Source organism: Vipera ursinii (genome assembly GCF_947247035.1).
Source record: "Vipera ursinii genome assembly, chromosome: 8".
In the NCBI taxonomy this organism is placed as follows: domain Eukaryota; kingdom Metazoa; phylum Chordata; class Lepidosauria; order Squamata; family Viperidae; genus Vipera; species Vipera ursinii.
Genome location: NC_139519.1, coordinates 6,830,808 through 6,845,769, shown reverse-complemented (window position 1 = coordinate 6,845,769; position 14,962 = coordinate 6,830,808). Strand labels below are relative to the sequence as shown.

The 14,962-nt window shown below is 44.3% G+C and overlaps 1 protein-coding gene and 1 long non-coding RNA gene across 3 annotated transcripts; both read right to left on the bottom strand.

The window, feature by feature from the left end:
• Positions 1–515: 515 nt before the first annotated feature.
• Positions 516–5,474, bottom strand: LOC310643644. Its single transcript, XR_014493107.1, has 4 exons — positions 4,855–5,474; positions 3,441–4,713; positions 1,542–1,775; positions 516–747 (listed from the first exon to the last, which is right to left on the bottom strand). It is a non-coding gene; the product is annotated as an uncharacterized lncRNA (long non-coding RNA).
• Positions 5,475–5,889: 415 nt separating this feature from the next.
• Positions 5,890–14,559, bottom strand: ANKRD39 (ankyrin repeat domain 39). Of its 2 annotated transcripts, XR_014493106.1 has the most exons (5): positions 12,825–14,559; positions 11,403–11,506; positions 8,032–8,235; positions 7,585–7,708; positions 6,001–6,128 (listed from the first exon to the last, which is right to left on the bottom strand). XR_014493106.1 is itself a non-coding variant. In XM_083368128.1 (4 exons), exons 1-4 carry the CDS (start codon positions 12,925–12,927, stop codon positions 5,979–5,981), a joined length of 561 nt encoding a protein of 186 aa, XP_083224254.1. In that variant the 5' UTR covers positions 12,928–14,103; the 3' UTR covers positions 5,890–5,978. The 2 variants fall into 2 exon arrangements, 1 of the variants encoding a protein (XP_083224254.1); XM_083368128.1 differs by lacking the exon at positions 7,585–7,708 and having other exon boundaries at positions 5,890–6,128; positions 12,825–14,103.
• Positions 14,560–14,962: the final 403 nt, after the last annotated feature.

Genomic DNA, 14,962 nt, shown 5'->3' with positions numbered 1-14,962 from the left:
TGGGGGGGAAAGGAATTTTAGAAGTGTTGATCACGAAAGTGGAGGAGTTGCACAATGACACACCATGATGAGCTATGATATCATCAGGTCTTCTGCCGGGTGCCGATGACTAAAGTAGAAAGGCATGATGTATTCAATCTCCAAGGGAAATGTGAATTCCTTGAACATGGATATCTGAGTCCTGCAGGGCTTCATGTTTAAAGAACTGAATGGCTGCATTCACACACACACTTAACCTGATAACTAATTAAACCCTTTTGCTAGGTTTGTACCTAGACTGAACTATGAACTAACTTAACAGGCTGGCTTGCCTATTGCTCAGCTAAAAGCATTCTAACCAAAGGAAACAATAAACTTAATCTTTGGCCCCTCTAAGACACCCAGTGAACATGTTGTGTGAACGTCATCATATAATAGTGACCTACCTAGGGAAGCCATTCGGTGGGTTGGGGATTAATGCACAGAAAATATGTTACATTGACATTTAAAGCAGAACATCCAGAGTTTATTCCTGCTATTAGCTCATGAAAGAAATCATAGGGACTGGAGGCTAAAACATATGAAGAACGGTTACAGCAACTGGGCCTGGCTAGTCTAATGAAGAGAAGGACCAGGGGAGACATGATAGCAGTGTTCCAAGATTTGAGGGGGGGGTCTCACAGAGAAGAGGGGGTCAACCTATTTTCCAAAGCACCTGAAGGCCAGACAAGGAATAACGGATGAAAACTGACCAAGGAGAGATTCAACCTAGAAATAAGGAGAAATTTCCTGAGTGAGAACAATCAACCAATGGAACAGTTTGCCTTTAGATGTTGTGGGAGCTTCATCACTGGAAGCTTTCAAGAAGAGACTGGACTGGCATCTGTCAGAAATGGTGTAGGGTCTCCTGCTTGGATGGGGGGGGGTTGGACTAGATGGCCTACAAGGTCCCTTCCAACTCTGTCATTCTATTATATTCTTTCATAACTGTAGCAAACCTCTGGAGAAGATTTCTGGCCCCGTTATGCCAAGGTATGGCTTATCAGGGTTACGCAATTAGGCCGTTGTGTTTATAAACTACAGTTTAACATTTGAAGCATTGAATGGGAATCTAGCCAGGTTCCCTCCTATTCCCCCCACCCTAACCAACTGAAGGCTTCCTTGGCTGCTGTTGCGAGTCCCTGCCTGGTGCGAAAAAGGCTGAAGGATTACCGCAAGGCCAAATCCAGGACTGTGTGTCACTAGGCTATGCCAGCGTTCGTGTTACAGCTACAGATGGAAATAGCCTCGCAAGGCTGACATTCTATCTTCCCACACTGTTATGGCGTTCCCCTCCTTCTCTTCCCGCTCAAAACAAGCCCTCCGCTTGGCTTTCAAGGACAGCAGGTATCCTGTTTCAAAAAGCCAGGCTGCTGAACCCCAGCAGAGCTTCTTCCGAAGGTGAGATCCGGGAAGAGAGGCGCAAATAGAAAGAAGGCCTCCCTCTTCCAGTGCCCTCAGCCATAGTGCCAGGTGCCCCCTGCTTGGTGATCTATCCCACTGCAGGAACAAGAGTGCCATACCTGCCCTAAGAAAAAGGTGGGCGTTCACCTGTCGCTCTCCGAGGCAAGAGATGCCAGAGGCCAAACGTCGTGCCCTACTTTGCTTTCCCGCTGGCAGCCCCAGTGCACAGACTGATGAATGGAGGAAAAGCCAGACGGGGGATATGTTGGCTCTTCTGCCTCATCACAGGATCTCCTGATCACTCGGTTGACTATTTTGGGATGCTACTGGCAACCACCTGGGAATCTGCTCTCCTACAGGAAGAAACAAGAAACCTTGGCTTCTCTCGAAAACCAAAGCAGGCCTGAAGCTGGGTCATCCTTAGAAGAGAGGCCACCGGGAAACAACATGGCTACATGCTGGGCTGGGAAAGGAAAGAGCGGGGGAGAGGAAAAGAAGACGTCCTAGAACAGGGGTAGGCAAGCCTGGGTTTTTTATGACTCGTGGACTTCCAACTCCCAGAATTCCTGAGCCACCATGAGGGAACTATGGCCTCCTTCATGACTCGTGGACTTCAACTCCCAGAATTCCTGAGCCAGCCATGCTGAGGGGAAAGGGAGAGGTTTCCAAGCTGAGCCACGCTGACTCAGGAATTCTGGGAGTTGAAGTCCACCAGTCATGAAGGGGCCATAGTTCCCCCATGGTGGCTCAGGAATTCTGGGAGTTGAAGTCCACCAGTCATAAAAGAGCCAAGGTTGCCTACCCCTGTCCTAGAACAGCCCAATGACAAACAATTACCATTTCATCACCAAAGCTCTACATACGTTCATACACAAAATGGCGGTGTCAAGTTCAATTTGAGGGAGACTTTTTTTCCCCATTTTCTGCCAAGCAGAGAGACCCACGAGGAAAGCTGCAGCCAGAGGCAATTCTGTCAAAAGGAGAGAAGATCAGCCTCTGTTGCTGCTCCCACAAAGACAGGCAACCATGTCCCGTGTTGACTTTTATAGTTCGGCCTGCTGAGGTTCAACTGTTCTCTTCGTGAAGAAGAAACAAGAAGGTGCTTCATTACATCTTTCACCAAAAACAGATGGTTTAGTATCAGGCTATCTTCCATACCTAGGTGCGGGGGAGGGGGAAACCCACCCAGAAATCTAAAGGTCTGTAGAGATTCTCAATCGTCCAGACCATGGTTATCTCAAAGGTGCTTTTTCCAAAAGGCAAGCGGACTTTTTTGTTTTTCCTTTGAAAACATCCAAGAAGCTGCTCCAAGTTCCTGACTGGTGGGGAAATTACAAAAAGACTTCCATTCCCCACCAGTCAGTTGGAACTAAAGAAGCTTCTTGGATGAGAAGTGAAATGTTTTCAAAGGAAAAAAAACACACCAAAAAATGATAGATCAACTGTCTTTTGGAAAACCCACCTCTGGGACACCAAAACTCTAGTGGGTGGAAGGATTCTCTTGAGCAAACCTCTTCTCCCAGGCTGCCTCATTTGAGAGCCCCGAAATTCTTTTTGCCTCTTTGAGGAACCAACTCTTAACGAAGTCCACCAAGGAAAGCATCTAGCCTGCCAAGATTATTTCTCATCTCCAGATTATCTAGAATGAGGGTGACGTCCCTCTACTCCAGGGGCCTTCAAACGTGGCCCTTTGATGACTTGTGGACGTCAAGTCCCAGAATTCCTCAGCCAGGCACGCTGGGTGACCAGGGGTTTTCAAACTTGGCCAGGCACGCTGGCTGAGGAATTCTGGGAGTTGACGTCCACAAGTCATCAAAGGGCCAAGTTTGAAGACCCCCGCTCTACTCAAATGGCCGGTTTTATTTCCCCCAAACAGAACATGGGAAGAACCTTCTGTTCTCTTCCAGAAGCTACCCCCACTCCGTGATCCAGGGCAACCCTGGTCACCCTGGGCTATCCTAGCAAGAGCTTCGGTGAAAGGCTAGTGTGGTCCAAGTGTTCTATTTGGACAAACCAACCTTTCCCAATTTGGCAGATGTGCCGTTTACAATTCCACGGCCACCTTAAGCTGGAGATGCTTAGCGTTGTATGCCCAGCGACTCTAGAGTAAAGCCAGTTGAGAAGAGCCCTTGAAAAAAAGAATGCGGACGGAACTTCTACCTGTATCAGACTGAGCAAGTTTTATTTTGTGAAGATCAATTTGGGAGAGATTAAAACGTGCCCTGTTCTTTTTTGCTGGGATTGAATGCAGTAATTAAGAATGTCAGCCGTTTGAAGATGATTAAGCTCTTTTGTTGGTATAACAAAACAAATGCATCTGCAAGAATCTGAACACGGAGAAAACCTTAAAAGCACCCTTTGTCTTTCAAGAGCACGTATCCTTTTAGGAGAGGCATTCTGGTTTCCAAACTGACAGGATGCAACACAGACCAAGGTTTACTTGCATAAAGCCACAATTTGTTGTTTTATATCCGTCTATTTCAATACGGCTTTTTCCGACTTTCTTTCCTGGTTTGGGTTTTAATTTTTGTGCATCTGGTAACTTGTTTCCCTTTTTCCAGCTTATAGATATAATAATAATAATAATAATAATAATAATAATAATAATAATAATAATAATAATAATAATAATAATAATAATAATAATAATAATAAATTAATAATAATAATAAACCTTGCTTGCTATCTCTCTTACCAACCAAGGATTTGAAGGCTACCATCATTGGTGGAAAACGGGGCCCGTAAACAAAGTGACATATTCTTTCACTATTTGACAGATTGTCTGAGTGCAGTGTCATTAAAGCGACACAGATAGAAGTCTAAAAGAAAGAGTCCTGGTAAGTTATATTAAAATTAAGACTGTGTCCTGGGCAGCATTTCAGAGTAAATGAAGGAAACACAAAGATCAGGGCCTGGAAAATATATGGAAAACTTTTAAGTCTATCTGGACTTAAGAGGAACATTAAAGCATACTTCAAATAGCTAGGATGTCACACAGAACAAAACCAAGATCTGCTCCTGATTTACAGATATGGTGGAAGGGAGGCAAGGCCCAACGAACCCTTAGCGAGAACTTCCAAACCGTTAAGAGCGGATGGACAGAACTAAGGATCCAGAAAAGCCCTGGAGTTCCCTTTCAGGAGATGTCATCAAACAAAGACTAGGCAGTCATCTGTTGGGGGGTGTTTTTAATTTGGAATAGAGTATTGATATTAAATTCAAGTATCCTCTTAACGTCTAGGACTGCATACGGGGAAAAAACCTAATTAATCTAGGGCAGGGGTCGGCAACCTCGGCTCTTTTATGACTCGTGGACTTCAACTCCCAGAATTCCTGAGCCAGCTATGCTGGCTCAGGAATTCTGGGAGTTGAAGTCCACGAGTCATAAAAGAGCCGAGGTTGCCGACCCCTGATCTAGGGAATCACCTTTACTCAATGTAGGTGTTGTTAATTGATTTAGCAATTAAACAATGCAACAGCCGTAAAAGATATTTAACACAGCTATACAGGTAGTCAGTCCTTGACATACAACAGTTCATTTAGTGACCATTCAAAGCTACGGCGACACTGAAAAAAGTGACTTGTGACCATTTTTCACTGACTATTGCAGCATCCCCGTGATCAGGTGATCAAAATTCAGACACTTGGCAACTGGCTCATATTTATGACCACTGCCGTGTCCCGGGGTCACCTCATCCCCTTTTGTGACCTTCTGAGAAGCAAAGTCAATGGGGGAAGCCATATTCGCTTAACAACCGTGTTACTAACTTGAACGACTGCAGGGATTCACTTAACAACCGTGGCAAGCAGTGTCATAAAATGGGGGGAAAACCTCACTTAAACTACTGTCTTACTTAACAGAAATTTTGGGCTCAATTATGGTCGTACGCCGAGGACTACCCGTACACCAAATCTAAAAAAGGAAAAAGGAAAATGAACCAGGATCACAGTGACGGGGAAGCTTGCAGAAACCAAGATGAAAATGTCATCTTTCTAAATCAGTGCAGCTGATCTTTCTGCTTTTGGAAAACAGAGATTCCTTACACCAGGGGTCTCCAAACCTGGCAACTTTAAGACTGGTGGACTTCAACCCCCAAAAGTGGAAGTCTTAAAGTTGCCAGGTTTGGAGACCCCTGCCCTACACCTTTCAGAGTCTACTGTGCTGGCTCAGGAATTCTGGGAGTTGAAGTCCACGAGTCATAAAAGAGCCAAGGTTGCCTACCCATGTCCTAGCGTGATGGCTGCTATCTTCCCCATCCGCTTGATTTCTGTGGCTCCTAAAGTTAGGCCAGGCAGAAACACTCTCCAAGTTCAGACCAATGACATCTTATATCTTCCTTCCCCAACCTAGTGCTCTATAGATGCTCTGGGGCAGCATGTTGGTTGGACAATTTTGAATACCGTGATCTCCACATGGCTGAAGAACATCTAATTGAAAAATACCACACTGCAAAGTTGGGCACAAAATTCAGTTCAGCAGTTTCTTTGCAATTTCAGAAGAGAAGACGGAACATGGATATTTGGCTTCGGGAACAGCCAGGTTGTCAATGAACAAATCACAGATCTAAAAGTTTCCTCTGCAAGCCTTCATTCTTGGCAGGAACCAAGTCACCAGCACGTCTCTGGCTGTTGTCCTGCATATGCCTCAGCTGAGGGTGGTGCTCCAAGATGAGGTCACAGAGTTCCTGGTGCCCATTTTCTGCTGCCTGGAGAAAGAGAGAAGAACCATCTCAGCAGTTCTTCAACCAGTGGTAAGAGAAGACCCACCCCATGGCCTGTCCCCTTGACCAACTGAGCAACAGAGGTGGCTTTGTGGTGGGGGAAGATGATGGAAGAGAAGGAAGCAAGGGAAGAATGTCTTAATTTTTGCAAACAACACTCAACTGCATATCAAGTCCTGGGTGATGGGAATGTAGACACAAAGCTTAGTCCATGTCAGGTGTCTTCGAACTTCGAACTTTAAGACTTGTGGACCTCAACTCCCAGAATTCCCTGGCTGAGGAATTGTGGGAGCTGAAGTCCACAAGTCTTAAAGTTGCCGAGTTTGGAGACCTCTTGTCTATGTGATCTCAAACATGTTCAGATACGACTCCAGCTCAATTCCCCAGGGCTTATAGAGGAAGCTGCCTTGCCACAACTCAGACTATTAGTAAATCTACCTCCAGATGATTAAACTTGAACACTTTTTTTCCAGCATAGCCTGGAGGCCAGGAACAGTCTAGGTACCTTCATCATGTGAAACTCACCAGGAGCTTCCTGTCTTCCCTATCCACTGAGACAGAGGAACACTCTACTATACCCAGCCAAAATCACTGGCTCATCCCATACTCTGCTGCTGGGATCCCCAAGCATTTTTGCACCAGAGGGCAATTTGGGAATTTTGAGACAGTGCTGTGAACCTTCTAGAACAGGGGTAGGCAACCTTGGCTCTTTTATGATTCATGGACTTCAACCCCCAGTATTCCTGAGCCAGCATGGCTCAGCTTGGAAACCTCTCCCTTTCCCCTCAGCATGGCTGGCTCAGGAATTCTGGGAGTTGAAGTCCATGAGTCATAAAAGAGCCAAGGTTGCCTACCCCTGGGTTAGAAGCTATGCAATTGGGAAAGCCAATTCCAACAACATGGCTCACCACTTCTTATCTTCCATTTCAGGGGTTCCCAATCATTTTCGACCAATGAGCCATCTGGAATTGTACTGAGGGCACTCCCGCAAAATGGCAGCTATGGGGGGGGGGGAAGGGGAAATAGTGAGCCTCTTCATGGCCAGTCACAAAACACCCTCTTAGCAAAGAGCTAACTAATGTGGATGCACCCCACTGCTTCTTCCAGGGCTCCCCACTACATTCCCTGCCCCTCTTCCTATGTTTATCTCTGACAGTTTGAGAACTTGGGAAAAGATGGAGCAATTTTCCAAAGGTAAACGTGAGCAGCAGTCTACACGAACACTCGGGATTCCCACATTCCTACTTATTGTTGGCAATTGCTTCTACCAGTAATCCTTGACTTCCAGCCATAATGGCACCCAGAGTTTCTTTTGCTAAGCAAAACAGTTGTTGGGGTTTGCTCCACTTTACGACCGTTTTTTGCCACTGCTGATAATTGAATTATGGCAATGGTTAAGTTAGTAACATAGTTGTTAAGTGAATCTCACTCCCCAGCTGACCTGTCAGAAGGTCACAAAAAGTGATCATACGACCCAGGACACTACAACCGTCATAAATTCAAATCAGTTGCTAAGCATCTGAGTTTTGATCGCGTGACCACAGGAACGCTGCAACGGTGGTAATCTGAAAAACAGTGGTAAGCCACTTTTTCCAGTGCCGTTGTAACTTTGAACGGTCACTAACAAATCGTTGTAAGTCAAGGACTACCCGTACAAGCTGTCTTCAGAAAAAAAAGGCTTCCATTGGATTGACTGGAGCTGCTTGCTGTAAACTTAAGTTTCTTTTAAGTTGTCCACAATACAGTCTCGGAGATGGCCTGTGATGGTCTAACTAAAGCTTTAGGCTCTCGGCCTTCGGAAAAAAAGTGGAGTGGTGTCTAGCAAGGGGCGGGAGGGGGGCACTGGGGATGGGTGGGTATTCTGCACAAACACACATTGCACACACACCTTGTGGAGGCAGGTCTTCCCATCGTCATCCGTGGCAGCTGGATCAGCTCCGTGGCCCAGCAGTAGTTTGACTATGGCTGCGTGTCCACAGAAAGCTGCTCGGTGCAAGGGGCTGGCCCCGCCATGGGTGCGGACATTGCAGGAGGCTCCATGCTCCAGAAGGAAATGGCAGATGGCATAATGCCCGTTGCGGCTGGCATAGTGCTGCAGAAAGAGAAACGCTCGCTGTCTGAAAAATGTACCACATCTGGCCTGTGTGGCACCTCAACCTCTGAGTGGGTGGCATGCGTGTAGTTGAGAATTCATACCATATGCCCTAAGTCAGGGGTCCTCAACCTTGGCAACTTTAAGACTTGTGGACTTCAACTCCCAGAATTCCTCAGCCAGCTTTGAAGTCCACAAGTCTTAAAGTTGCCAAGGTTGAGGACCCCTGCCAGTAAGCAATTGTAACCTTGACTACTGTACAAACCTGTTTTCTGGAGCCACACAATACATTGTGTCCTAAACAAATCAAATCACAAACTAATCAAACGAAGCTGGGTTCACACAACCAAGAGTTTCCCAAATGAAGGTCCTCAGGTTGAAAGAAATGAAGCTTAGCCTGTTGTGTGAATGCAACAAGCCTGGCTTTACCTTGCCTAACTGTGCCTCGTGCGAACTCAGATCTGGAACCAAAATGTCAACGATACATCCCGATTTGCCCTGGGATGCAAAGTCTGTCTCTGCCTTCCCCCTGTTAAAACAGGTGCCAAGGAGGCTGGAATCCTTGATGGGACCCATTGAGGGGGTAAAAGCACGAACAAACCGAAGCTAAATTTAGACAAGGTGAAGACTAGCACAGGCAACTAATCAATCAGCCTTGCTCTCCTTGGATCAATTTCATTAACTTCCTTCGTTTGTTTCCCTGTCAAGAACCTGGTTCCGTAAAATCTAAACAGTTCAGGACTAAAAGGTACGAGAGACCAGAAGACCTAAATTTTCTCTTGGGAAGCTGTTTATAATTTGCTTCTTTTCTTGAAGAATTTTGGTCTCTGTCCCACAATCCAGGCAAAAATCCATGGGCTGGGCAGGGACAAAGGGCTTGGTGTGGCCCCCCGGGCTGAAAAATTCCCAGATCTTCAATAAAAGTTGGGTTATTTCATTCTCCTGTTCATGTTGCTATTTTAAGAGAAATATTTGTCTCCTGCTTTCATTGTCCTGATATCACGCAATTTGCTTTACAGGGCTGTTACTACTGCATTTAGGTTATATGTGACTTGATGGACGGAGAAGCTGACAATGCTTTTGGGCAGTGTTTCTCAACCTCGGCCGCTTTAAGATGTGTGGACTTCAACTCCCAGAATTCCCCAGCTTAAAGCAGCTGAGGTTGAGAAAGACTGCTTTAGAGACATCTGGAAGATGTGTGTCATACGAACACTTCCCCGCTATTCATTAAAACAGCCACATCTTTTTCCATGCATCTGTGCAAGCCCAAAGGATGCTATAGCTGCTTTAAAGACCTACTATAAATCATTTTCAGGTTTCCATACCATATGTAAAGCACTTTTTCCTACATTGTTAGTTCTCTACCTAATAAATCAACCAGACATCTAATTAGTTCCCCCCTCCCTCCGTAAATAAGAAAGTGTATTGTGGTAACCACTGGTCATAACACATTAAAACACCAACGATTTAAAATACAATAACTAATGCAGACATTAAGAACGCTCTAAGAATATCTAAAATTACAGCTCTAAAACAAGTTAACAAATTTAAACCTAGAGTTACCACATACTTGGCATCTAGTAAAATTAACTATTTTCTAATTTTAGCAGATAATAAAGTTAGCACTTGATGCTAATATAAAGAAATGCATTTGCTAATAAAAGTTTAATGCGCTCTGCCTCAGAGGTTGAAAATCTGCCAACACTATGGCCTAGCATTTTTGTTCTAATTTGTTCCAAAGAAAGGTCAATACAGAACATTTTTTTAATATATTGCGCTTGTCCCCGACCACAAGAGTAAAGATATTTTTTTTCCCCACTGGAGTTTTAGAGACTCTTCCTTCAGAAGTGGGTGCTCCCTTAATGGGGCACCATTAAAAGCAGTAAAGCAGAGGTCTTCAAAGTTGTCCCTTTTATGACTTGTGGACTTCAACTCCCAGAATTCCTCAGCCAGGCACGCGTGCCTGGCTGAGGAATTCTGGGAGTTGAAGTCCACAAGTCATAAAAGGGACAACTTTGAAGACCCCTGTTGTAAAGCAATTGAGCTGTAAGTCCTCAACTTACAACTGATTGTTTAGTGACTGTTCAAAGTTACAACAGCAGTGAAAAAAAAGGGGACTTATGGCCATGTTTCACATTTACGACCATTGCAGCATCCTCGTGATCACGTCATCAAACTTCGGATACTTGGCAACTGGGACATATTTACGACGACTGCAGTGTCCTGGGGTCACGTGTTCCCCTTTTGCGACTTTCTGACAAGCAAAGCCAAGGGGGGAACCATATTCACTTAACAACAGTGCTACCAACCTATCAGCTACAGTGATTCAGTTAACAACCGTGGCAAGAAAGGTCATAAAATGGGGGCACAACTCACTTAAGAGCTGTCTTGCTTAGCAACAGAAATGTTGCGTTCCATTGTGACAGTAAGTCGAGAAAGCCTCGCCTTTTTTTGCAACAAGGAAAACGTTGCCTTCCGTCCTGCGGAAAGAATCCATCGTGGATCTTTTTGCTGTGCCAAATTCTCCAGTGGCAGAAGACGAAACCACGTATTTCCTCGCACGCTATAATGCCCTAACCCAGTGGTGGCAAACCTTTTAGAGACTGAGTGCCCAAACTGCAACCCAAAACCCACTTATGTATCGTCAGGTGCTGGGTGGTGTGGCCCATTGAGGGTGTGTGGCCCCATTGGGGGTGTGGCCCATTGGGGGGGCGTGGCCCATTGGGGGGCATGGCTGCGGTGGTAACGGTAGATTGGGTGGGACTAAAATGTTCAATCAATTCCAACTTTGCGAATCTTTTTTTCCCCACGAGAAGTTGAAATTGATTGAACTTTTTTTTTAGGCGGAGGCCTAAAGCGAAAAGGTTTTATAAAGCCCAGCTGAAGGCCTAGGAGTGGGGCGATGGCGTGTGTGCCCACCACGGCCCTAACCCAACTTAACAGTCCTGCCATCAGGTTTCTTGAAATATTTTGACAGTTTCCAGGGAACTCTGACCAAGATTGAGGGTAACCCTGTTTCCATTCCAAAACCTGCAGCAGAACTTCCCGTCAAAAGTTATTCTGAATCGACTCTTAAATTAGTGGTCCACGTCCCACGGAAGGGCTACCTCATTCTGAAACCTTTGGGAGTCTCTTTACTTGTTCTGCCTGCTCTTGAATGCACTCACCAAAGCTGTGTATCCAAAAGGGTCTGGCTCATTAGGTTTCCCATGTCTCAGGATGTGTCTCTTGACCCCTTCTAGGTCTCCATTCAGCGCAGCATTCCAGATCCCTACGCAAACAATTATTATTATTATTATTATTATTATTATTATTATTATTATTATTATTATTATTATTATTATATTATTTATTATTATTTATTATTATTATTATTATTATTATTATTATTATTATTATTATTATTATTATTATTATATTTTAGTAAAAATGGTAAATCCTTTTGCTGGGATTCAGAATAAGGAACACCTTAAATTAGCGACAGGCTTTAATCAATCAGAAACCCTGCCTATGTTGGAACTGCAACTCAACCACTGTCAGGGGGGAACAACCAAATCTATAAGTAAATAATTCAATTAGCTGTTTTATTGTTCAAGTCTCTCTGAAGGAAACTTCTCAGACTGACAGTTTGCACCTGTATGAGGCTAAATAAGGTTCAATGGCATTCAAGGGAGATTGGACTTTATTCTCCTGTGCCCACACAGGGATTCCAGACAAATAGTCTGTTTGACTCCTTCGGCTGGCTCAGCCAGGTTCTCTCCAACATCCACTCCCTTTTTCAGGCTGTGATTAAATCCAAACTCTACAGGTGTTTTTCTCTCCTCTCCTTTCATTGCTTGATAACCAGCGGGATGAAAGGACCTGAAGAAATGGAAAGACTGTATTTTGCAGAATTCTGACTGTCTCAAAAAAAAAAAAAAAAAGAGAGAAAACAACCCCATTCTGTCCCGCAGTGGACAGTAGGTGTTTAGAACCTGTTTTCTCTTTTAAAAAACAGAGGTTATCTTTTTTAAAAACAGAGATAAATTTCCAAAAACACTTGTTTATGGAAAGATAATTACCATGACTGCACAACTGATGCTCAATGTAACGTGAGCAAAAATTACCAAAACAAAACAGAATTGTTTTCATATTAAAAAAAGAACTACAAATTCTTGAGCTCAGTAAAATCTCATTTATAAATAATAAAAAATATATAAAAGTAAAAAGAAAACATCTCTCTCTCTCTCTCTCTCTGTGTGTGTGTGTGTGTGAGAGAGAGAGAGAGAGAGAGAGAGAGAGATCTTTCCCCCTACTTGTTCTCCAACAAATTAGTATTTAGAAACCGTGCTTTTTTTTCTTGTAAACCAACCATATACCTTGAAGAACACCACAAAAAATGCAATGAGGTGACAAGAGTCTGCTGTTTAGTATTTTGATAAAGAAAAAAAATCCACTTTGGAACTCACTGCCACAAGGAATGATGGCAACCATTAGCTTCCAGGATTGTCATCTCCAGCAGCATGGCACTGGGAAGACAGCCACATAGTTAAAGCTAGTCATCCTGTCCTTATCTTGAGCCTCTGCATCTTTTCCCAGAGTTTCCATACCTCTTTCAAAATCCATCTCATCCAGAGTCTGGCAAACACTCTGCACTGAAGAGGGGTGGCAGGAACAGGTCCCATCCTCATGGTGTCCCGGCGACCAAGTCATTGCCACTCTTCCATCTTCTCAAAAAATTCTTTATTGGCAAAGGAGAAGATGTGGCTCTGATACATGAGTCAACCACGGATCAGCACATTGTCTAGAAAAGCGAAGGCCGTTTCCAGAAAGAGGTTTTTTCTACTCACTACGGTCTGGAACAAAGACAGAATTACGCAAGAAAAACATTATTTCTTAGCCTGCGATGGCCAAACAATAATAGTGCTCAACCTGTTAGGAACTGCTGTATCTTCTCTAAAGCTCTAAACCAGGAGACGGACATGATTCTCCTAATTCTCTTTCACTCTTTCTTTGTGCATGCTCGCATTCACTGCTATCCCACTCAATCACACACACCAACCACATTTGGCAGCTCCCTCCTGAAACATGATTTTTGCCTTCTGCGAGGAAGGAATAATAAGCCCATTGTTAAAGCCTTGAAATAAACTCAAATTGGGGTCACTGATGAGATGCTGAAAAATTACAAAGGCCCCCAATTTAAAGCTTATGGAGTCTGCAAAGAATGGACTGAATTTGTTTTACCCAATCATGACTGATGCACATTTTCAGCTTTTTAGGAGCGAAAAGGAAGTGGTTTTCCTACCTATCAGCACACTCACATCAGGCACCCTGCCTCCATTTAATTATAGCTCCTCTGCTCCGTCTTTTAGAAGTGGATGCCTTATTAAAGTAGGAAAAGTAAATTACTAGCAACCATCTAAGGCTCCTAAAAATTAACACCCTCCATGTGTATCATCCACAAGCATCTCAACGTAGTAGCCATTAACGTCACCAGGGTATCTGCTGCTTTATATTCTGTAGCCATCTCCCATAAAAAGGAACTTTTAGCACATTTTACAGCAATCAAGGTGAAGTTCAACTCTCTCCTATTTACAACAAACACTAATGTGGCTTGGTGCTTTAAATCAGAGGCACCTAAACCCGATGCAGAGTAAATCAGCACCAACTAATGAGGCAAATTGCTGCAATGTAAGGTAGCCATGAAACAAAGAGATGTCTGTTAGTTGGAAGAAAGGCTACGCCAAATCTAAACAAAATAATAAAGCACTACCAACAAAGCTGCGGATTGCCAAGGCCAGTTTTAATAATTGTAACTTATGGCTGCAAAAACTGTACAATCAGAATGGTTGAGCAAATAAAAATCGGACCTGTTATTATTTCTAAGCCACCAGTTTTGAATTTAGAAAATGACCCTCATGGTATCTTCTGGAGCACTCGGAGAAAAGGCAAGACAGGCTACAATAACTAATAATAATTTGTGGTTCAGTTGCTATAGAAATCCAGGGCACTGCATTAAAAAAAGACCAAAAATTCATCAAGTTGCCAAGGCTGGACACCCCTGGTCTAAAGAGAGGGAGAGCCAAATTTTTCAGGGGAGGGAAGACACCCCAAAAGTAGCCAGCGAAACAGGGCAGTCCCTCTTTGCAGTTCTGGAGAGCAAGAGATGGGCTGGTATGACATCCACAATGCAAAATTGGCCCGGGATATTTGCAGGACCATCTGCTGCCGGGGACGACTTCCCATCGCCCTGTGCACAGGGAGGGCCTCCTCAGGGTGCCGTCAGCTAGACAATGTCGGCTGGTGACCCCCAGGGAGAGGGCCTTCTCTGTGGGAGCGCCTGCCCTGTGGAACCAGCTCCCCCATGAGCTCCAGATGGCCCCGGATCTCTGGTCCTTTCGCCGCAGCCTTAAAACATTCCTTTTCCATCAGGCTGACCTAGACTGACGACAGGGATTTTTAAAATGTTTTTAATTTTAGTATTGGGGCTGCTAGTTTAATTCTTTTTTAACTTTTGTATTACTGTATTTTTTATTGTTAGCTGCCCTGAGTCCTTCGGGAGATAGGGCAGCATATAAGTCCCATCCATCCATCAATAAATAAATAAATTTCAATTCATCGGCAGAACGGGCGCAGTTTAAGCTCAACGCAAAGGTGCTTTTCACAAGGCAACTAGTCCATAGACCAGGGGTTTTCAAACTTGGCCAGGCACGCTGGCTGAGGAATTCTGGGAGTTGAAGTCCACAAG